The 25,215-nt window shown below is 39.6% G+C and overlaps 1 protein-coding gene and 1 pseudogene across 1 annotated transcript; both read left to right on the top strand.

Annotated features, from left to right (window-relative positions):
- Positions 1-419: 419 nt before the first annotated feature.
- Positions 420-6,705, top strand: LOC132113399 (G-protein coupled receptor family C group 6 member A-like). The gene is given in 7 exon segments (XM_059521182.1): positions 420-439; positions 572-715; positions 3,487-3,775; positions 3,878-4,230; positions 4,232-4,553; positions 4,698-4,896; positions 5,610-6,705. Coding segments are annotated over 7 exon segments (2,325 nt in total). The 3' UTR covers positions 6,608-6,705.
- A 1,203-nt stretch (positions 6,706-7,908) lies between these two features.
- LOC132113400 (uncharacterized) lies at positions 7,909-9,772 on the top strand (annotated as a pseudogene).
- The last annotated feature ends 15,443 nt before the right edge of the window (positions 9,773-25,215 follow it).

Consider the following 25,215-nt stretch of genomic DNA (forward strand, 5'->3'; position numbering starts at 1 on the left):
ATTTATCATACTGTCCTGGTTCCCCTTCGTTATTAATTCATTTCACCTGTGTCTCTTGTTTCCTTTGTTGGTACCTTACAAATACTGTATAATGCCTATGTTTGAGTTATTTTTTGTCGATTCTCATTAATATATTGTTTGATTGGTGTTCATGCTGTGTGTTCCTGTGATCTAATCATTTTCGGATAGTTATAAGTATTAATTTAATCTGCTGCGTCTTTGTGAGTGCTGGCCAGCAAACTGACAGAGCGTATTGAGAGTATTTCTCAATTTTTAAAATTAAAGTAGGTACTCTTCTTCTCATTTCCTTTACAAAATAATTCTATAGCAGCATCAGCTCACATTGTCAGTGCACACAAAGACACAGGTGGAATTTCCACAGGTTTTTTTTTTTACTGAGCAAATGATAACAGGTTAAAATGTCAGCTCTCAGTGGAACGTAATGTGAGTTTTTGGGATTGCTTGTTGTCAGGGGAACAGATCTCTAGGGTTACAGTTGTGCTCAGTCAGATTGCATCATGCTTCTACAAGACTTTTATTGGTCCTTAATAGGTTTTCTTATTTTGGCCAGTTCTGGGTCTGCCTGCGAATACTCACCAGGCATATGTGGGGCCTGGACAGATGGGGATATACGGATAGGAGTGCTCAGTTCCTGCCATTCTACAGTACAGACATTACATGTGTGAGAACGTCCTGAAAAATACAACTGCACAGAGTATGTATAGATTTATATTATTATTACTATTTATTTTTATGTCAAATTTGCACAGAAATGTGTGCTTGGTTGTGTTACCATGGTACCGGAAGACTCCGAGTATTGATGTTCCATCATTTAAATGTACATTTTATTTGTTGGAACATTTTACTTGTTAGAATGTAATAACAAAAAAATCTGTAACCTAGCAAGTACCTTTGCTGCAAGCTTATTTGTTAATAAGATACAGTACACCAAATGCCACATGATTTATGTAAATAACAATACTCAGATTTAAATTAAATATGATATAAAAAAAAAAATGCTAATTTAATAATAAGTATTATTAAACTGAGACGAAACATGCAGATGGTTGCTCTGAGCACAACAAATATCCAATGAATTGAGTCGTACTGTTTTTATCCACTTTTAACTTAGTATTTAGGTACGTCCACTTTTTTGCAGCAATTATAGCAGCATGTCTATCTATTTCCTAAGAACTTTAAAACGATGTTATCCCATGCCTTCTGTAACTCAAGCCAACGGCTTTCCTTTGAATGTACAATAGATCTGTCCAGATTATTTTCCAACTAGCCCCAAAATTTGCTCAATGGGGTTGAGGTTGGGGCTTTTAGCCAGTCCATCATTTTTAGTGGTCTAGCAGTTTCTTCCCATCACAGGTAGTTCCAGCAATAGTTTGTTTCATGGGTATTCTCATAGCCAATTCAATAAAAACAACTGAAACCTCTTACATATGCCACAACTGCATATACATGCGTCACATTACACTCGGGAAGGAGTGAGGAGATACAGCCAGGAGAATTCTTCAAATATATAATTTAAATCGACAGGCAATTACAGGAACTAAAAAGACATTTAATAGCAGATAAAGAAAACTCAGGGAAACAGGGTTTAAATGGATTAAAACTAATGAGACAGACCTGGGAACATTACAAACAAATAATCAAACACAACTGGAGACAAATTCACATAACAAGGACAGGAACAGGAAGTAACAAATAAGGAATACATGTGACATACATGTGACAAGGAGAGCCACCAGGGTAGATCAAGAAGCCATGGCAGAGTAGACAGTTCAGGGAGCCATTGGAGATCAGGAGACTCAGGAGGCCATGGTGGATCAGGTAACTCTGGAGGCCATGGCAGGTTTTCCTTGGCCTTAGCCGGCTCGACCACGGGCATATGCCCCCCAAAAATAAAAATAAATATTGGCGAAAACTAGGCATCTTGATGGGCACTCCAGAGGAGTGGGCTCTGGAAGGTGCTCTGGAGGAGCAGACACTTGAAGGCACTCTGGGACTGACTGGAGATCCGGAGCCCTTCCTGGGTGGAACTGGGGATCTGAAGCACTCCCTGGACTTTACTCGGGAACAGTAGCCCATCCTGGGCTTGACTGGGGATCAGGGATGCGCTTACGTGGTGCTGGCACTTGAGGGTGCTCTGGAGGAGCAGGCACAGCGAAGCACTTTTGAGGAGCTGGCAGTGGGGTTTCGGGACTGGAGCCAACACTGGAATGAATTCTGGGGCAGGAGCTGACACTGGGGCCTCTTGAACACCTGGCGGGCTTGTGTCACGATCCCCACACAAGAACAGAGGACAAGTAGATCCAAAAGCAGTAAGTTTAATAAGGGAAAACCATACATCATGAGAGTCAGGTCATGAGACAGGGTATATATACACAGGGAAATGACAATGCTAATGAGGAATTGACTGAGTGCAATGATTAGTGACCAGGGACAGCTGAGTGCAATGAAGAAACAAGGATCTTGGGGAATGTAGTTCAGAAAGTGACAGACACCGTGGGGAAGGAGGACATCTAGTGGTTACCCAGGGAACACAAACCAGACACTATGACAGCTTGCCTGATTAATGGCCGGTGGGTTTGCCGGATTAATGGCCATTGGGTTTGCCAGATTAAATGTCCGTTGGGCTTGCCATATAATCGGCTGGTGGACTTGACTCGGGCACGGCCTGCAGGCTCGACTCAGGAACAGCTGGCTGACTTGACTTGGGAACGGTCATCAGACTTGACATTGGAGCGGTCAGCGGGCTGGAGAGAGCCACGACCGGCTGACTTGACTTGGAAAAGGCCGGCAGATGGGTCCCGGATTGGGGACTTAGCTCTTTCCTCCATTTCAGTAGGGGAGAAACAAATGGAAAGAAAAATCAAAACACTATTCAAAAATTCTGTCTGTCTGTTTGTCTATTTATATATATATATATATATATATATATATATATATATATATATATATATATATATGTATGTATGTATGTATGTATGTATGTATGTATGTATGTGTGTGTGTGTGATGAATTATTATAATTAAAATTAATGAATTTTAATTATAATAATACATTTTGACATTTGCAAATGTAAAAATAAAGTAAAACTTATATTTGTTATTGTCACAATTGTTACAAGTGTTACTGCTGTTCATCGTAGCAAACAGGCAATATACAACAGGCCTATTGACATCATAACTATAATATTTTAATATAATAGGACATCTACAATAAGCAAATTTATATACGTTTAATGGAAAACTAGTGAATTAGAGTCAAATCAAATCTGAAAACCAGGCAATATTAAACCCTATTAATTGTTCACATAAATGTAGAGTGATTGTTTTAAACTGTACAAAAATAGGTTAAGTTTATATACAGAAAAATAGCAATAATCTATTTCTTAGCTTATAAATTAAGTTAAAGTTATATTGAATATGCTATTGTTTTAACTTCTCATCAAGATTTCCCTAATTTTCTTGTAGATTAAATCTGATTTCGCTTGTAAGGACTCTAGCTGTTGTGCATACTATTGAAACGATCAATAACTCCAGCTTCCTCCCGGGTGTGCGATTGGGCTACTACATCTGTGACACTTGCTCTGATGCATCAAAGGCCATTCAGAGCACCGAGCAGCTTCTCGCTGTGAATGGCACACTGCCTGTCCAATGTGAGGTGCTTGAAAGGCCTAATGTAAAAGCAATCAATGGAGCACGTTTCTCAGAAGACTCTCTGGCAGTGGCTCGGCTTCTGAGTCTATACATGGTCCCACAGGTTAGTAACTTTGTTCATTTAGGATGAATCTTTAGGTAATTTGATTCAGTTTTGATTTAATTCTTGAAATAATTCATGTTTTTTTTTTTTTTCTTAAAACAGATAAGCACAACATCATCTGCACAAACGCTTAGTGATAGAGTGCGATTCCCGACATTCCTGCGCACAATTCCAAGTGATGTTCACCAAACAAAAGCTCTTGTTAATTTCATGAAGCACTTTCAATGGGACTGGGTTGGCGTGGTCTATGGGGATGATGACTATGGGAAAAATGCCTTACAAAGTTTCTAAGCTGATTCAGAAGCTGCAGATATATGTCATGCTTTCAAAGAAGTGTTGCCTCATTACCTAGCACACAATGAAATCGACAAAAGGATCCAAGAGGTGGCAGAAACAATCCGCTTATCCGAAGCTAAAGTTGTGGTCCTTATCTTAAAGGAAGAGCTGGTCTCTAAACTGGTCAATGTCACGAAATGTATCTCAAATGGAGGGTATCAACCAAGTAGGTGACATTTTTGGGTTCACTTTCATCACTGGTCCCAATCCCGGTTTTAAGGAGTTTTTGCAGCAGCTGACTCTTTCTCCGGGCTCTGTAAACCACTTTTTTGAAGAGTATAAGCAATTAGGGAAAGATACTGGTTTTCTAACAGAAGCTGTTGACATCAGCATGACATATGGTGAAAGGTTAGCTGTATGGTCCATTGCTCATGCTTTGAAAAATCTTCTAAACTGCAATGAAACGTATTGCCCTGGAGAACGGGATTTTCCACCATGGAAGGTAAGTAAACTGTTTACGTCCAGTTTTAGAGATAGCTTTATACTAACATGCATAACACAGAAGCAAGTGGTCTTGATATAATTTCTGTATACATTATTGCAAAACTTGTAACCTTACTTTATACGCATATTTTTTTTTGGAAAGCTCCTCAAGGAACTGAAAAATATACATTTTACTATGGAAAATCAAACGTTCTATTTTAATGCATCTGGAAATTTAATGAACGGATACGATCTAATAAACTGGCAACCACAAGAAGCAAGTGGCCAGAGACGTTTTGTTGTTGTTGGAAATTACAATCTGACAAAAACAGAAGTTCACATTAAGGCACCCATAATATGGAGTAATCCAAGCAATACGGTGAGAATAACTAATTATAGAACTCATCAGCTATACTGAATCAGATAAAATCATAAAAAGATGCATACCTTCCTGCAAGGACCAGCACAAATCTCAATGCGATCCAAGTGCATACAAAAATGTTGTTCAAAAACAAAAGATACTTCAACCGCATGGTCTTTTCAGGTTAACCAAAAGATCATTGGGTTATCTTGCAGGATAAGCTAGCCAGTATATCAGCTTGAAACCATTACTTCTGGTCTTTTCAACAGGGTATTATTACATATTGCATACAAGTATTAACTACACTTCCATATATATTATTCTAGGTTCCTGTTTCCATGTGCTCTGCTATTTGCCCTCCTGGTACAGCTAAGAAACTCCTCAAAACATAGTGCTGCCATAATTGCACACAATGTTTAGAGGGTACTTACTCTAATGAAACAAGAAAGTAATCAATTGTATGCATATGGTATGGTTAAAAGGTAGAGTTTTATATATATTATTTTTTGTTTGTTTGTTTAAATAGAACACTATATATATATATATATATATATATATATATATATATATATATATATATATATATATATATATATATATATATATATAATTATTATAATAATAATAATTATTATTATTATTAAAATTAAATTTGTCTATTTTCAGACTTACCGAATTGCCTTCCTTGTGAAAGTGATACCTGGTCTTTAAAAGGATGGACTTCCTGTAAGCCAAAGGAAGAGGATTACTGGAAATGGGATGGGTCCCATGCTATAGTTCTACTTACATTTACTGCAATAGGTTATCTGTTGTTGTTGTTCACCCTTATCATCTTCTTGGTCTTTTATGGAAAACCAGTCATGAAACAGGCAGGGGGAACCCTATGTTTTGTAATGATGGTAGGGTTAGCACTCAGCTTTACTAGTGTCATATTGTTCATTGGCAAACCCAATGTTCACATTTGCAGGGGTCGACAGATCTTGTATGCCTTAGGGTTCTCTCTCATGGTTTCATGTATTTTGGTTAAAGCTGTGCGCACCTTTGTATCCTTTCTTCCGCTGCATCGCCAGGGCCATGCTAAAAGGTTTTACAAGCCCCCTGTCATCATAACCTGTGGTACTCTCATTCAAGTCCTCATCTGCATCTTGTGGTTGATATTTGATTCTCCAGCTGTAGAGGGGCTTCAGTCTGACCAAAGCATGATAATTACCATACAGTGCAATGAAGGTTCTGGAATTGGATTTGGCATCATGCTTTGCTATATTGCACTGCTGGCATTTGTCTGCTTTTTGATGGCTTTCAAAGGGAGAAAGGTACCTCAGGCTTTCAATGAGACTGGACACATCATCCTAAGCATGCTAATTTATCTTTTTGTGTGGGTCTGTTTCACCCCTGTATACATTGCAAAAGTCAATGAGCGGTATTCAATTCAAGCAGCTGCCATCTTGGTGTCATGTTATGGAGTTATTTTATGTCACTTTGCACCTAAATGGTACATGGCTCTCTGCAAGAAGAAAGAACAGCTTACTCGAGAGGCATATATTGCAAGAGCCAATAATCACATCGACTTGATCCCAGAGATAACACTGGAACCTGGTTTAATAACGGGGTCACAGAATACCATTAACTCAGTTGATACTGGTTTGGGTTCAATTAATATAGAATTCCCTTACCAGACATTACGGAAAAGAACTAGGAGCAAATCCATTTGATAAGTGGTACACACATTAATGTTAAAAGGTTTATATCATGCCACATCTAATTTTCTTTAAAAGAACTTGAACAAGTGGTTTACTGCTGACATTATTATATATATATATTTTGTAAATATTAATTAGTAAACTGGCAAGAAAAACAATATATCCGCAACTTCCTAGGATTGTAATATTAATGCTATTGCATTACTTATGTTGGTGAAGGTCAATAAAGCATTCATAAGACATAAAAGCAAATGTTATGAATTACATAACGCTCACAACAAATCACTCTTGTTTGTGTTTTATTGCTTAATTATGAGCAACTTGTATGTAATATGTTGTATGTAATATGTTAAATGTATTTTTGTTGCAATATTATCTGAGTAGCATTTGGACATGAATAAAGGTACACTCTTCAATAAAAGACAATGGCCTTTCTTGACTATACACTTGGCTTGAGGAAATTGTTGTGAGATCCAGTGATTACAGTAATACATTGTTGTGGTGCATAACTTCAGCTGCCCACACAGAACCTGTCAATCAGGCAAGAACAGGAAAGGGAAGGCATCACCCTCTCTATCATTGATGTCAGAATGCCAGTAAGCGACTGAATATAGGTTCTTGTGTTACCATGCTAATATAAAAGTATTAAGGGAAGAGAAAAAAAGCATCAAATTCTAAAACAGAAACAGATCATCAGAGCTCTGCAAATGTTATTATTATCACTGCATTTATTAAGACTTGAATTGTTTTATATCTTGTTTAAAACAACAAACAACGTGCTGCAATAAAATATATGCTTGGAATACATATATTTCTCGTTTCAAAAGGTTGAAACAAATTACCCTAAAGCAAATGGAATATTATAATTTACAGGAGTTCACTGAATAACATTTTATTTTAGATACATTTTTCTATAGGACACTGGGTTTGTGCTATAAAAAGCTACCTGAAAACAACTGTGATTACCTTAATGAGCTTAAAGTCTTGAGACTGTGTGTTTCATATGATCTAAGGTGACATATGTGCATGCTTAGGACAACTCTCAAATCCTTAATCTCTTCAGATGCTTATCCTCCAAAAGATACAGGGGGACTCTACAGCATTAGACAACATGTTTGACAATGCTTGCTTCAAAAGAAATACAACCACGTTAGATCAGTGGTGGAATATACATACAAACATATGTATGTATACTAGGGTGGCCATATGCGCCGTTCCTAAGACACACGTCCCGGCCAGGATTTTAATATTGCCTAAAACATCCAGAGTAGTTTGACCAATAACATGTAGATATTGTACATAATCGACCAATCATGTTGCTTTGCGTGAGAAGGTGAGATCTAGAGGGAACGATCAAAGCGATGCAAATATGCGCACATGTTTCTTCGTTTGATTGACTTGAAGCGTCGCTGCGCACAAATCCAAAAAAAAAAAACTGCACCACAATGCTTCAAGTCAAACGAACGAACAAACGTGTAAGCTGTTCGAAAGGATAAGGAGTCGTCTGCTCTGCCCTTTATAGCTCTCATGAATGTTACACAACGATCAACCTGCACAGTGCAAATAGCCAAAACCTGGATATTTTAAGCATTATTTAAATCCTGGCTGGGACGTGTCCTGTATGAACGGCGGATATGGCCACCCTAATGTATACTGAAAGAGAAGAGACTCCTTTGGTACTGCACATTTGTTTTTCCTAAAAGTCCTTCTGGTCATTTCATAGAATACACAGAGAGAGTCAAATACAACTATGTGTCTGGTTATTAGAGTCATCTGAAAATGACAAATGCAGCTGGTGATTCTTAACCATCCTGCAGTCAGAAGGAGTGGTCTGCCTCCTTGCCTTTGTTGGACTGTGTTTTTGCAAAATCTTGGTGAACTGCAACTGCTTTGAAATGGGCTGCTCTCCTTCACGTGGGAACGGTTAGCACAGGGTGCATTCAGAAGACTCAAATTTCCTTGCAACCCATGGTGGCGTTGAGGAAATGAACAGAGGACTGCAGGAAATAGTGGAAGAAGGGGAGTTGATGTTAAAAGGTCATGGAGAGCATCTGGCTTGGCCTTGAAAAAAAAATAGGCCAACTCATCAAAACATGTGACCTCTCCCACCTGCAGTGAACCCCCACCAGATCTACTACAACAACTTCTTCAGTACACCGTACAGAGGATACATCAGGTAGGTCAATCAGTGTGTGGAAGTGGGGATACTGCACTTGAGGAGGCAGTGGATTACTTTTCCTCCATTACTGAAATCTAGGTGAGAAGCTCAGGACAAAACGTGCATCAGAATCTAGATTAATGCGGCTGCTGTCTTGGATTGAGGCACCATCACAGAAAAAAACCTGGACCAGAAGGCTCTGCTTTATTTAGTGAAGATAGTGGACTTGTGGCAGAGAGTGAGTCCCTGGCAGGTTCAGACAGACTACGCCGACGGAGGTAAAGTTCTGAGTCAACTTGGAGTATTATTGCTACATCAAGTAGCCCTTGCGGTTCTACACCAGTTCACCAAGCCTCATACAGGGGCAGACTTCTCAAAACAATAAGCTAAAGGTGGTCATCTTCTGGTGGGGAAGATGGTAGTGAAGAGGAAAAATCCAAGGATAAAAGAGGCAAACATACACATCATTTACTACAGACAGTAGGCAACCAGGTTGTTTGCCAGCAAAGTGAATAGAGAATCCACAAAATGTTGAAATGACATTAAAGCTAAAATATGCCATTAGTGGTCAGATTCATTTTTTTTGCCATCCCAAGGCCCAGGAGAAAAAACAAACAGGCAGGGAACCCAAACAGCAGTAGTCAGTGGACAGAGGAAGGTGACAAAAGTTCTAAAAGACCCCAAACAGCTGCCTCTAGAACATCTAAGAAAAAAACACTAAACGGTCGAGATCAGCAGACTCTATGTGCAATAAAACAGAAGATCCTACACTCATTTAACTAGACAGAACTCAAAAGGAACTCATCCAAAGGCTAGAGAGAATGACCAAGGTTAAGTGTAAGGGAAATACAAAGCCAGGCTCATCTAAAAAAATCCAGCATCCACAAGAGCAAACCCTTTCATCAATTGCCGCTGACAGGCAGCATTCTTTGAATAGGATTTTTTTTTCTCCAAGTAATCAAAGAAAGGCATGCAATGGGAATGTTGAGAAAGAAAGTGCAAAGGAAGAGATGGAATAATAAAAAAAATAACAAAGGAATGTGAAAGGAAAAAGATGATAAAAGTCATCTCTAGGTTACTCATGTAACCATGCTTCCTCAAGGGAATGAGACGCTGTGTCGAAAATGCTATGGGGAACATAAGTGACCAGGAAGCTATAAAAGCACATGCCAAGTACCAGCAAGTGCTGGCAGTGGTGCCGGGGGTATGCAGCGTCTTGTTCCCTCGAGGAGCCATGGTTACATGTGTAACCTAAAGACGTTCCTCTTCAGGAACTCGAGCTGCGTCGAAAACGCTATGAGGAACGAGGTACATACCCTGCCAGACTACCAAAAATTACTGCCTAGTGTGTATCCGAAGAGCACAGCTTAGGACGAGAGAACAGAAGCGGCTGGAGTAACTGGCATATCTAGGCCATAAAACCTAGTGGACCACCCTGCAGTGTTGCAGATGTCCAGCATGGACGCACCTGCTAAGAAGGCCTTGGAGGCCGCCATACCCATGTGGAGTGAGCCTTGGCTCCCAACAGCGGGGGAAGACCAGAGGACTCATAGGTGGTGTTGATTGCCTCAACTATCTAACAGCTAAGAGTCTGCTTAGATGCAGGAAAGCCCCTTTTTGGGGGAGACCATAAAACACTAGCAATTGGTCCGATTGTTTTCCACAGGGCAGCTCTGTAGACGTATGTGTCCAGCACTCGAGCTAGATACATACCATTAACTTCTTCTAGTCGGACTCCTAGAAGGGAGGAGTGTGACAGAGAAAACTTTAGGAACACAACCCGCTCGAGGGTATAGAAGTGCTTTGGGTCAACCCTGCAGAGAACCTGGCTTGTAGAAACTCCAGAACTGTACCAACTGGGCAGTTAGCTTGGTCAAGCTGGCAGTCTCTGTACCATGAGGTGAAGAGTTTACACCCCAGGGCATACAGTTTCCTCATTGAGGGAGCTCTGGACTGGAGGATGGTCTCAACAACTTTGGTTGAGATACCAGATGCTATGAGCTGTGCCCCCTCAGGGGCCACACTATAGTATCCATAACTCCGAGCAAGGGTAAACTATTGTGCCCTGCGCCTGAGAGAGTAGATATGCCCTGATCGGAATCTCCCATGGAGAGCTGTCGAGGAGATTAGATCTGAGAGCAATACTCAGCCCAGCCACAATTCCTGGGAGCAGAGCAATTGGGGAAAAATGTAAAGACAAAGCCTCGGCCAAGTCTATACCATAGCATCCAGTCCAAGAGGAGCTGGATAAACTAGAGAGAACCAGAGAGTACATTGCGATGTGTCTTGAGTCGCAAAGAGGTCCAAAAACTCTCCATATCTGCTTCACCACCTCGAGGTGAAGCCTCCATTCCCCGGGCCTTGGCCCCTGTCTCAACAGTATGTCTGCTCCCAAATTCAATCTCCCAGGAATATACACTGCTCAGAGCGAGAAAAGTTTGTCCTGGGACCACAGAAGGATCTGGTTTGCCAGCTTGTACAAAGGGCACGAACGCAGACCTCACTGGTGGTTGATATAAGAAACCACCAATGTGTTGTCAGTGCGCACCAACATATGGTGACCTCTCAGGTCTGGGAGGAAAAATTTAATGCTCGATGCACAGCTGTCATCTCAAGACAACTAATATGCCATGTCAGATGTCGACCGCTTCACAGACCATGGGCAGGTTGGCCACTCATGAAAACACCCCAGCCGGTGAGGGACGCGTCACTAGCATTACACGGCGACAAGGAGATCCCAGCACCGGGTCCAGGAACCAAGGTTTCTTCCACACATCGGATTTACATTCTATACCCTTGATTTTTCACTTTTCTGGCGTTCAGTCTCAAACCCCACTCCCCCATGTGAGCGAGAATGACATCTCGATGTCGAACCGCCATGTGCTCTAATTGAGCTAGAATCAACTAATCCTTGATATAATTTAGTATGTGGGTGAGAGTGCAAGGCCAAATGGAAGTACTGGATATCGGTACGCTTTGCCCCGAAAGTGAACCTCAGAAACTTCCTGTGTTGTGGAAGGATGGAGACATGGAAGTATGCATCTATGAGATCTGGCGTGACAAACCAGTCCTCGGACCTGATTTGTGATACAACATGCTTTATATTGAGCATTTTGAACTTCAGCCTCATAACTGAGCTATTTAACGCAACCCCCCACCCCATCCTTCTTTGGAACTTGTGAAATACTGGCTGTTTAAAAAATCCATCCCCGATTCTTTAGTTTTTGTGAACGGAACGTCTCACATGCTGAATTGAGCAAACAGTTCAATTGAGCAATCAGGATAATGTTTTTTTACGAATTTCAAAATGGGTAGAAGAGAGAGAGAGACCGATTGCAGCAATCAAAAGAGAGAACAATGTCAAATTTACAGTCAGTCCCCCTGCCGCTTTTTTTACACATATCCTCACAGCTGCGTTAACTAGTATCATGCAATGCAAAGGTAGTGTAGTGTTATAATTGTAAAAAAATAAATAAAATAAAAATAATAATAAACTTCGCAGGGTTTACAATGCTGATGACCAGTTAAACACATCAACACTGTCTGTGAAAAGGGTCCAATGATTTAAAAGCTATACAAAATGGTGAACGAATAAAAAATTGCATGACATGATGATTTTGTTTTGAAACTTTTATTTATGGAAATAATCAAGAGCTCACATTAGATCACAGTAACCAAATATGGTCTGAAATATATATATACCAACAATTGCTACTCTGTAAAGGTGAAACAAATATGCACTGACCATTTCTGTCCATAAGAGGGAGGTCTTACAATGCACAAACATTTCTTTGCCGGTTATTGGTAATGGAATGGTGGTGTATTTACACAACAATCAGAAATCGCAGAAATGTATGGTTTAGATAAACTACTATCATCAAGCAGTTTTCATGAGTGTATTAGGAGATGATTTACTTTACAACTTATGTTGACAACTGAAAAAATATTTGGTCTTTACAAAGATAAGGACAACCAAAATAAAAAGAGAAAGGACAAAGTAAGACACATATGGCTTCAGATGAAACTACTGTTAGAAAAAGTTGCAATCGATAAACAACATAATAGATAATAATAGTTTAATGACAGCCGATACACAATATGTTCTGCAAAAGGGATTATCATCCCTTTTTTTTTCAGGCATATCATAAATTTTAAATGTATGAAGTTTCTAAAATTCAAATTGCCTGTAGCTTGGTTTCCTGAATCTAACATGAAAGTATCAAGTGCCCGTGATTAAAAGTAGACTTTTCTTTATGTGAGGTGTCAAAAAAAATCCATACTTTAATTTTTGAACAAACAAGTACACATATATCATTTTAAGCCATTTTAAGTAATTGTCATTTAGGTCATGCTTAACCTTTTTGCTGCAACTACAGATAAATTAACCTTTAGTATTATGACTAATAAATCAATCATACTCCCTTTTTCAGTAAAATGGGATTTTCCAACCAAATTGTACTTATTTATTTATTGCATAAAATAAGATATTACAATCGAGTCTTTCTCAGCATAAATATTTTAATGACCCTAGTATGGATTGAACACATACTGTATATATTTGTTTTACCAAAGAATTGTAATACTATATCAGTAATAAAGGAAAGTGTACACAATTTTAAAATTGGCCACAGTGTCCCTACTGACTCACCTTTAGACAGCAAGTGCTGAGGAAGAGAATGTCATGAATATAAATTAGAAGACATAGTGGACTAAAAGCTACCCTAGACTAAGAGCAAATATTTGTCAAGCTGTAGTTCACTTCATTCGTAATATATTTCATGTCCATAAATAAATGAATGGACCTAAAGGCAGTACCTAGTTACTCTTTTATTTGTCCCATCACTCAATAGCATGAGCAATACAAAATTTTCGATGTAATTCATGGTAAGAAACAATCATGCATTTCACAATCATTCAAAAATGATTAAGCATACTACTTGCATTCGCAGCATATTTCAAGCCATTTACTGTCATAGAAAATCTTGTACAAAAATGCCACACCTGAAAGCATTGCTAACATGCCTGTGGAAATGCACAAACATTTGCTTTCATTTTTAACAACAGAGTGTTGTTAATTCAGTCACACACAATAAAACTGTCATGACAACAATTAGTATTTATCAGTAACTGCATAAATGCATAGGTGATTCATTCATTAATGTTAAGCATGCAGTAGCAGTGGAAATGGATAATAACATTAAGTGGTTAACCCAAAATTAAGTACAAAGTTTGCATGGTAATTTTCTATTCAAACAAGTCTCTGTTGGCCATTGCTGAGAAAGGAAGTACTATACACACTTAAGGAAACTTTCAAGTCTCAAAAGCCATGCAAATTATATCTCCAAGCACTAGTATGCAGTAAACACAACATTTAACATCATTCTTATTATTTTGTCACTCTCTGTCTCAGGCATTATTGGTTATTGCTTATTTGAAAGATATTCAAAGAGACAGTTGCTTACATAATACAAATATATGTAAAATACACTCAAAAATTTAATGCAATATATTACATAATACATTCTTATATATACAATAAACTAGTTATATATACATATATACAGTATACACACACACACACACACACACATATGAATAAATATATTGTTTGAATAATGAAAAAAAATATTATTCTATATAATTTTAACACAATGTATTATTCTATATATTTTCAAAATTAAATAATTTAATATACTTATTGTACATATATAAGACTGAATGAGTCTTTCCATAATCTATTTTTTTTGTCTTTACATAAAAATTCTAAGATCTACTCCTTGGCAATGCTGTCTCTATTTCTAAGCACCCCACATAAATAGACTATAGTGAATATTTGACGTGTCTATATTGTTTACAAATACCAACATTTTGAAATCTGACATCTGCCCGACAATCTTTTTTTTTTTTTTTTTTTGGACAAATACATCTAGATAAATCAACCAAAGACAGATAGTCCAAAAGGATAGAGGAACCACTATGGTTATTAGTAGAGTATATGCTGTTCAGAAGCACACCGGCAAACAGTGAGACTCAACTTATGTATGATTTGATCAAACACAAGCAAGAGAAGTTAGATATGGATTTGCACAGTGCAGTTTCAAGGTTTTTTCTATTTATTTTGATACTAAATAAACAACAAAAACAAAAAATATATATCTTTATTAAATTAAAATGGCATTGTATCAGACATGCAGCACTGCTAGTGGATAATGCATGCTCCTGGCTGTTGCCGTGGAAGTGGGAATACTCTGCTCATGAAACATTTGTGTAGGAACATTAATTAAACATGATCGTTGTCTCTTATGTGTTTGAAGAGCATTCTGATTCAGATCTGAGCTACAAAACTGGATAGAGTTTCAATGGTGTGACGGTCGGAGACCCAGTGAAACACAGGGAGAGAGAGATCCAATTGCAGGTATATTTTATTGGGGTAATCCAAATCGTAGTCCAAACAGGCCGAGGTCAAAACCAGAAAACAATCCAAAAAATCACAAATGGGGAAGGATCAGGAAGGGAACAGGAACAGGAAAAGGAACTCGGAATGCGAGGAATCTCGGAAGACGAGAAGACTGGGTACAGAAGGAAACGGAAGGAAAGGACTCCATGCAGACAACAGGAAAAGACTGGTAAATATAGGGAGGCTAATGACTAATAAGTGAAGACACCTGGTGTAATTAACAGGAGTGCAATTACTGTGATGAAGGGACAAGGCTAGTGGGAATTGTAGTGCCTACGGTGAGGTGCCTAAGGGGAAGTGAGCCCACTAGTGGACACCCAGGGAAACAGAGACCAGACAGTGTGACATTACCCCCTCCTCCACGGAGCAGCTACCAGATGCTCCACCCGAACCCAAGAAGAAACCAAAGACACAAAGAGACCAGGAGGGAGGTGGACCGGCGGAGGATCAGGGGGAGGGACGGAGGGCCAGGTCCTAAGAGGGAAACAGAGAGGAAGACAAAGACAAGGAACCCAGGAGGGAGGTGGACCAGCGGAGGATCAGGGGGAGGGACGGAGGGCCAGGTCCTAAGAGGGAAACAGAGAGAAAGACAAAGACAAGGAACCCAGGAGGGAGGTGGACCGGCGGAGGATCAGGGGGAGGGACAGAGGGCCAGGTGCATAGATGGAAACAGACAGAAGAGAAACGAAAACAAAACAACAACAAACACAAGTCCAGGAAGGACATAACATGAAGCCCACCAGGGCGGAGCAGAAGACCACCACATCCGTGGGGTCGAGACAGAAGCCCACCAGGGTGGCGCCGAAGACCTCCACATCGGTGTGGTCGAGACAGAAGCCCACCAGAGCGGCGCAGAAGACAACCGCATCCGTGCGGTCGGGACAGAAGTCCACCCAGGCGGCGCAGAAGACCACCACATACGTGCGGTCGAGACAGAAGTCCACCAGGGCGGCGCAGAAGACCACCACATCCGTGTGGTTGAGACAGAAGCCCCCCAGGGCAGAGCAGAAGACCACCACATCCGTGCGGTCGGGACAGAAGCCCACCAGGGCAGCGCAGAAGACCACCACAGTGGGATCGAATTAACAGGAGTGCAAGTCTGAAACAGAGAACATGAACAAGTTAAGGGTAGCCTCCCTGGCCACGACAGGATCAGTCGAGCGCTCAGAGAGTTCGGCTGAGACGTGACGAGGCTCTGGAAGTTCCGCAGAGGCGAGGAAAGACTCTGGTAGTTCAGCCGAGACGAGGAGAGGCTCTAGTAGTTCAGCAGAGACGTGGAGAGGCTCTGGCAGTTCAGCAGAGCCATGGAAAGGCTCTGTTAGTTCAGCAGTGACGCGGGGAGGCTCTGGTAGTTCCACAGAGACGTGGAGAGACTCTGGTAATCCCATGGTGTTTAGACTGGATTCCAGAAGATCAATGCTGACTTGACTCTGCTTATGAAGATCATTGGTGGCCTGACTCTGCTCATTAAGATCATTGGTGACTTGCATTTGTTCATGAAGATCATTGGTGACTTGCATTTGTTCATGAAGATCAATGGTGACTTGCCGTTGCCCATGAAGATAGTCGGTGACTTGACCTTGCCCATGAAGAACACTGGTGACTTGACCTTGCCCATGAAGATTAATGGTGAATTGACTTTGTTCATGAAGAATACTGGTGACTGGACTTTGCACATGAACATCATTGGTGACTTGCCTTTGCCCATGAATTTCACCGGTGACTTGGCTTGACTCCGGAGTGTCAAGGGTGACTAGCCCTGACTCTGGAAGGACAACAGTGACTAGTCCTGACTCTGGAGGGTCAACGGTGACTAGCCCTGACTCTGGAGGGTCAACGGTGACTAGTCCTGACTCTGGAGGGTCAACGGTGACTAGCCCTGACTCTGGAAGGTCAATGGTGACTAGCCCTGACTCTGGAAGGTCAACAGTGACTAGCCCTGACTCTGGAAGGTCAACGGTGACTAGCCCTGACTCTGGAGGGTCAACGGGAACCTGACTCGACTCTGGAGGGTCAACGGGAACCTGACTCGACTCTGGAGGGTCAACGGTGGCTGTCATCCTGAGCAGAGGCGCTGGACAAGCAGCCATCTTGTGCCATGACTCTGGACCGGCGGCCATCTTGGGCCGTGGCGCTGGGCCGGTGGCCATCTTGGGCAGTGGTGCTGGGCTGGCGGTCATCTTGGGCAGTGGCGCTGGGCTGGCGGCCATGTTGTGCAGCGGCGCTGGGCTGGCGGCCATCTTGTGCAGCGGCGCTGGGCTAGCGGCCATCTTGTGCAGCGGTGCTGGCTCGGCAGACGTGCGCCTCCTCTCCCCTCTCCGTCCGCAATGGCGAGACGGCAGCTCCGATCCGTCCCTCACGAGCCCAGGGTCGAAGGGGGGCCATGGTGGAGAGCGATGTCGGACCTCCTCTCGACCACTCACTCCTCTGTGATTTCCCCGGGTCCCACGAAAAACAACCAGGCGGGTTCCCTCAAAACAACTCTCTCTCTCCCGCTCGGTGGCTGGGGAAGAAACATCCAATTGCAGGTATGTTTTATTGGGGTAATCCAAATCGTAGTCCAAACAAGCCGGGGTCAAAACCAGAAAACAATCCAAAAAAATCACAAACGGGGAAGGAACAGGAAGGGAACAGGAACAGGAACAGGAACAGGAACTCGGAATGCGAGGAATCTCAGAAGACGAGAAGACTGGGTACAAAAGGAAACGGAAGGAAACGGAAGGAAAGAACTCCATGCAGACAACAGGAAAAGACTGGTAAATATAGGGAGGCTAATGACTAATAAGTGAAGACACCTGGTGTAATTAACAGGAGTGCAATTACTGTGATGAAGGGACAAGGCTAGTGGGAATTGTAGTGCCTACGGTGAGGTGCCTAAGGGGAAGTGAGCCCACTAGTGGACACCCAGTGAAACAGAGACCAGACAGCGTGACAAATGGCTCTTAGACAATCCTGTTGTAAAGATCAGCTTAGACTAGCATGAATTTAAATGCTGTTTTATTTTTTGCTTGATTAGAACTGGTCTAGTTGGCTAACTGGTCATTAGTCAAATAGATTATTTTTTTTTAAAGGTAGAGCTGCTTGTCAGAGAGGGTTTTTTTTTAAGCAAGCTGACAGCATGCTGTGCTTTAGCAGGTTAACACAAACAATGATTGTTAGACTGTCAGCATGCTCTCAGAGAAGCTGCATCTATATTCATCCCCTTCTATGTACCATTGCTAAAGCCGTCAAAGCACCACTTTTGTAGCAAATCAGCCATCTTAAATAATACATTTGGAGGAAATTGCTGTCAGGCTCCAAATATCTTTTTTTTATTATTATTGTTGGTCTACAGTATGTACACATTTAGACGTATGTCTTCAACTGTTTGTATTTTTCATAATCTTGTGCCATGAGTGTTGCATGTTTAAGACAACATATCAAGTAAAAAAATGTGCTTTAAAAAATAAAAGGCATCTTAACACTTGCTTGTTTCAGTTTTTGAATTTAAGAGGGCATCCTGTGTGAATAGCCCCTTATAGTGATAAATGAAACAATAATAATATAATATAATATAATATAATAATAAAAATAATTGCTCAGTGATGTGAAGTGATTCTGCTGTGAAGCTCTAAAAAGACAATAGTAAACAATAGTAAATCAGTCATATTCGGTTCCCTGCTGATTCAGTTTGTTTCAATAACAAGAATTGTTTCAAAAGTGAATCAATTATGGAATGACTTACTTCATCTACAAAGCAGCTCTGAAGAAAACAGTGATGTCATCATCCAGCTCAATTCTCATCCAAATAGTGTCTGTGCAGTCAAGTCAAAAATAATGCGTTTACGTTTCACATAGTTTCAAAAGTCATGCAAGTTACACAAGCCAGTAAATGATGACAGTGTTTTTTTTTTTTTTTTTTTTTTTTAACTATTCCTTTAAGAAGCCTTGCGGGGACATCAGCACAGAAGAGCTTTTACAGTAAGCCTTCCTTTGATAGCATCTCATTGTTTTTAGGTAGCAGTGTATGGGTTCAGGTTTAGCACTCATGCTGCAAACTGCCTCAAGTGCTATCTGAGAACAAACATTTTTCTACTGTATGCCTATGCAGACTGCATGCTAACGTAAAGAGCTACACGTGTTGATTCAACCTATCACGTTGCACAAAAGTTCATAATATATATATATTTTTTTTATTTTGCATTATATAACAATCTTCATTTTGCATGAGCTCAACAAAGCCCGGTGTTGCTTTGCCTTAAGGAGCAGAAATATGATTGTAGTCTTAGAGCTGTAAAGTATTGGATCTCCTAAAATGTTCAACATTATTTTGACCTCTGACTCCAAATAAATATCAATAAACTGCCTCAAGTCCACCCAGGACATTAATTTGGCAGTAATACCTACATGAATCACTTGATGGCACTGTTGGAGAAATGATTTGGAACAGTCTTATCTGCACAAGTGATTGCAACAGGACTCGAACTGAACATCTGATGATGTCCAATGATGAATAGAGATGTGATTTCAGAAAACTGGTCTAATTCATCAGATATTTAAATATAATAGACATTTGCATGCTAAGGGTCTTAAATGTAGATTTATTCCCTCAATAAAATGTATTGTAACCAAAAAAATGAATGATACTTGGGGGGAAAAAGAGTTTTAGAGAGACTAATAAAACAGCCCAATATAAGCTGTTTTATTCTACATGGAGTGGGCCTAATGGGGGCAGACATATTGAGGTTGCATGACCAGAGGAATACTACTCGCTTTATCTCAGTGACACCCTGTAATAAATAAATAATGGCTGACTGTGAATACCACAATTCTACAAAAGCATTGTCAATAGAAATCTTTTGCAGTAAGGTATATATGCCTTATTATTATTATTATTATTATTATTACCTTATTGAATGTGCTGTATTTTATGTCAAATACTTAAATTTAACTAGTTACTTTAATTAATCAGATTGAAGTAACTAGATTACTGTATTGTATAATATTTAATATTGTTTTCTGAATAACACCTGCTCTCTACTGAAAAAAAATACTGTATGTGCCTTTCTCAAACTGCACATTTTGCAGTAACATTCCCTAATCTTGTAGGAATTTCACTGTATCCTCTAAGAATCCTATTGGATATTGTGTGATCTGTTACATAGCCCATCTTGTTTTGTGTGGGTATAATATATTGCTGCTGGACAGGTAAAAGAAATCACAGGGGGAGATTTTCGGTAAATCTTTTGATATCTACCGGAACACTTTATTCTATTGGTGTCATAATAGTCCTTTTGGAAATATGCATTTTGAAAGATTTCTCTTCACTCTCTCCCCTCTCTCTCTCTGTATGTGGTGTGTTTGTGTGTGTATATATATATATATATATATATATATATATATATATAATGACAACAGAGCTGAGACTGTTTATGATGTTTAGTCTCCTCATTTACAGTCTGTCAAGAGTACACTTTCATCTGGAGTTTAGGTGAAAGATCACTCACTCTCTACACTTGAGTGATAGTGGCACAGTAGCCCATTGACATGTCACTGACTCCCTAGGGTCAAGCTGAGGAACACAGATCTCTATCATTCTGCTGCTTTCTCTTTATCCACCATCTAAATGTGTACGCCTGCAGAAAGGGCCACTTCTTGTCTCATTTACACTATTCAAATAGACCTTCATTAATTCACCACTCAAGACTTGCTTCATTAACAGGTCTGTATTAAAAATACACACAAAAGAGAGAGAAAGTGAAGAAATTTGATATCATTGCCCACTCACTGAACTGATGGAATCACTTGTTTGTGCTATTAAAGTTTCTTGCCATTCTGCTGATACATGCAAATTGGTTACAATGCTATTATTTTAAGGCTAATCCCAGGAGCTTCATTCACCTATTTATTTCGAGCAGGCACAAGCTGCAGACCTATTTAACTTGATACCTTAGGTATATGCGCTGGAACGTATTAATCATAGTATAACATTAAGCCAGTTGAACTTCATGGATATCAGTCTAGCCAGTTAGGAAGCATAAGTGATTGTGAATCTGTTTCACCTGTGCACTGGAGAGGCAACAGCAAGACAGCCCCCAGGTGGTGGGCAGAGGCAATTGCTCTCTCTCTCAAGAGCATGGAGGAGATACTACCTCAAGATGGGTTTTGGCCAAGGAGAGCTGGAAAGACCATAAAAGGCAACAACCCAGCAGCAGGACTGGTATCTTCTCCTTTGTGGAATAAGAGGAGCACTGCCAGACACCTTCAAAATGATCTCCAACAGGCTACTGGTGTGCATGTTTTTGGCCAAAATATCAATAGCAGGCTCCATGAAATTGTGGCATGAGGACCTGACATCCTGTGCTTACAGCCCAGCACTGTGAAACTCGATTTGCCAGAGAACACCATCGTTCTCTTCATTGATGAGAGCAGGTTCTCTCATCATATGTGACAGATGTCAAATGATGACAAAAATCCTGAAATGCTTTGAGGAATGTTCTGCTGCCTGTAACATCATCCAGCATGAATGTGGGCAGTGGGTCAGTGATGGTCCAGAGAGGAATATCCATGGACGGTTGCACAGATGCTGGTGCACTGGGCCCTGGGTTCCTCCTGGTGCATGACAATGCCTGGCCTCATGTCGCCAAAATGTGTAGACAGTTTCTGAATGACGAATGCATTGAGGTCACTCACTGGCCCTCACATTCTCCAGGCTTTAATCCAACTTTGAATATCTGGGAGGTTATGTACCAGAGCATCCAAATTCACTAAGTAGCACCACAGCTGTCCAGGAGCTCATTGAGGCCCTTATCCAGGTCTGGCAGGAGATCCCCCAGGACATCATCTGCCATCTCATCAGGAACATGCCTAGATGTTTTCAGGAGTGCATACAGGAATGTGGGGGCCATACACATTACTGACTTATTTTATTAGTTTCTTTGATTACATTTATTTATATTTGAATGGCCTGTAATTTCAATTTTAAAATAATAAACAAGTATTTTATTTTTTTTTACTTTGATTCACACTATTATTTTGAATCCTGCCCTCATGTGTGCAATGCATTTAGCAGACACTTTCATCCAACTTGAAATATAGTGCATTAATTTTTTTTTTTTACTACTATGTGTGTTCCCTGGGAAACAAACCCACACCTTTTGCACTGCTAACACAATGCTGTACCACTCGAACAAACTCAGAATGATTTAAGTATATTTTTGACATTATAGTGTCATTCTTGATGTATTTTATTTATGTATTTATGTTTTGGCATTCGTATGCACAAACAAGTGCTACTCTGTAATTGTTACTTGATTTGACACACATAAAGTAGTTTTGTAAGTATAAGTGAATGTATTTATTGATTTAACATATATTTAATATATATATTATGGAAAACCCTGTCATGATGCTTGTAAAAGAGTACCGCTTTCTTAAGCAGTATTGTGGCTTCAGCAGTTTTTCTCTTCTTCTCTACTTGGGACTTGTGCTGCATCTGCTTTGATGCTGTGATCAGTAACCATTAGGCTGCTGCTATTCACTAAAGACAAGAGGGGCAGTATATGATCTGAAACCTGAAAAATACAGTAATGGAAAGGGCCGGAAAGAGCAATTTATTGGGCCAGTACAGGTCAAGACAACCTGTTTCATGAGCTTTCAGTGATGAGTCCAGCTGTATTTGAGGACCAGATAAGACATATCAGACATACCAAGGATTTCAGGTCAGGACAACATGTTTCATCATCTTTCAGAATAACGCTTTTTTTTCCATAAAACTCTAGGTTAGACCCAGTGAAAAGACTTGATAAATACAATTACATTTACTGTGTTGTTGATACATTACCAATTGGACATTGGAGCACATGCCTCGTTTTCAAATATGCAGTAGTTTTTAGTTCACATCACAACAATATGTTGCTGGCTAATAATAGTCTATGGCAGGTGGTGTTATAGGGAGGGACATTCTAATTTTAGAGAGCTTTGATTTAACAGACATAAAAATAAGCTAATTAGAGTAACTAGTTAATTTGACATATTTAGAATACAGGTATACTAGTGAGACATTATATTGCCATTACAGATTTATTTATGTGTATTTTATTTTTAATTTTTTGCCATTTTTGCCAGACAACATTCAGTTATCATAACTTATAACTTAAACTATAATTTATTTTACCTGAAAAAAATTGTAATCTTTGTCTTACATGTTTATTAAATGAAAATAAGACTATTACAAATAATATGACTACATAACATATGACATGTACATTTAATGTAACATGTGCCCTGCCAAAGGAGCCTGCACAACCCCCCGCTCATACAGAGTATGCTTCTTCCCAAAGATTTTCACCCTTTTCACCTCAACATCTTATTGAATTTTTTCCCATTTCGTCATAGTCACCTTAAACTTGCTCACTCTGGGATTTGTAAAGATCTATGTTCTGTAAAGCTGCTGTGAAACAATATGTGAGTGTGAAAAGTTCTATAAAAATCGACATGTTCCTGAATCAAAGCTGTTTGTTCCTGGAACAACATTCCTATCAATCAATCAATCAGCCTGCATGTTAAAGGTAAGGGTTGGCTCTTACCAATCACATCAGTTTAAGGGTAGCTAAAGTTTAGAGCTGAGGTTTGAAAACATAAATAATAATTATAATTTATAAAAAGCTTATGAATAATTGTATTATTATTAATGTATTATTATTATTTTTTTTAGAAAAAGTTCAAATAGGGAGAAATAAGATATAGCCAGAGAGAAAAAAAAATGTTGGTCTGTTTCAGTGATGTTAGATTATTAACCACACATCAGTTGAGTTTGTACAAAAGAGATTCCAACTGAGTGTTGTGTTATTGGATTATTGTTTGCTGCTTTTATTGCCTACAATTTCTCATGCTGTTTGCTTGCTCCTGAATGAGAACTTCAATAGCGAGTAATTACACTTGGGGTATTAATGCATTTGGGTGAGCAATTAAATTGGAAAATAATGTGTTGATCAATAGATCTGCCTGTTGAGCGCTGTGTGCTCTGCTGAAACAAACAATCCAAGCAAGATTCAGTGAGGCTTTGCTCCAGTGGTAGTGATATTTAGTTGAAATGGAAGAAATAAAATATGCTCTCAGAGAGCAGGGACATAAAAAAATCCTCCTTACTGTGTTTGTTTTTGCATTCATTGCATATGGCTTCACACCCTAATTTGGAATCATCTGTAGACAAATTATGTAATATGGTTAAATACATTAATACATGCATAGTTCATCACGGACCAATAGGCCATGAAGTAACAGTTGGTGGTCAATGTGTGAGTCTGTTAAATACAACTCTGTCAGTCTGAAGGATTGTTAACTGAGTAAATGTTCATCTAATATTAAAGTCATGTATCAAATGAGATTAAGACATCCACCAGTGTGCTTCAAGTCTCATTACAATTCATGAAGTCTCATTTCAAAGCATTCATTGGTTTTAATCAGGTTGTACAACTATCCAGGTTACAAATATTATTTTCATATATTGCCCATTATTTTCCCCCATTTGAAATGATTCAAATATGACCAAAAAAGCACACCCAAAAAAGACTGATATTGTGGAGGGATATGAATTTCATAGTCTGATCAGACTGCATTGAAACATGGGCTGGAGTATATTGTGCATCTATTCAAGCTAAGCAAATTTGTGTGATAAGCCCAAACCCTGTTGAATAAGGTTTTTTACACAAGAACAAATATGTGTGTTTGTGTGGAAACCTAAAATCAATAAAACCAATCCCAGCTCAAGTCTGACCAAGCTACCAGAAAATCTTCTACATACAGGTTTTTTTTTTTTTTTTTTCAGATGACCGGATAGCAGTTAGTGTCTTTAAAATAAATGAATGCGTTTGAGTGTGTCATATATATCCCAACCAGTGTCGGGCAAGTTACTCTGAATATGTAACCAAATTACTGATTACTCCTTTTAAAAGTAATCACTTTACTGTTCTGATTACTTTATTTCAATTAGTAATTAGTTACATTACTAGTTACGTTACTTTT

Source organism: Carassius carassius, chromosome 32 (genome assembly GCF_963082965.1).
Source record: "Carassius carassius chromosome 32, fCarCar2.1, whole genome shotgun sequence".
In the NCBI taxonomy this organism is placed as follows: domain Eukaryota; kingdom Metazoa; phylum Chordata; class Actinopteri; order Cypriniformes; family Cyprinidae; genus Carassius; species Carassius carassius.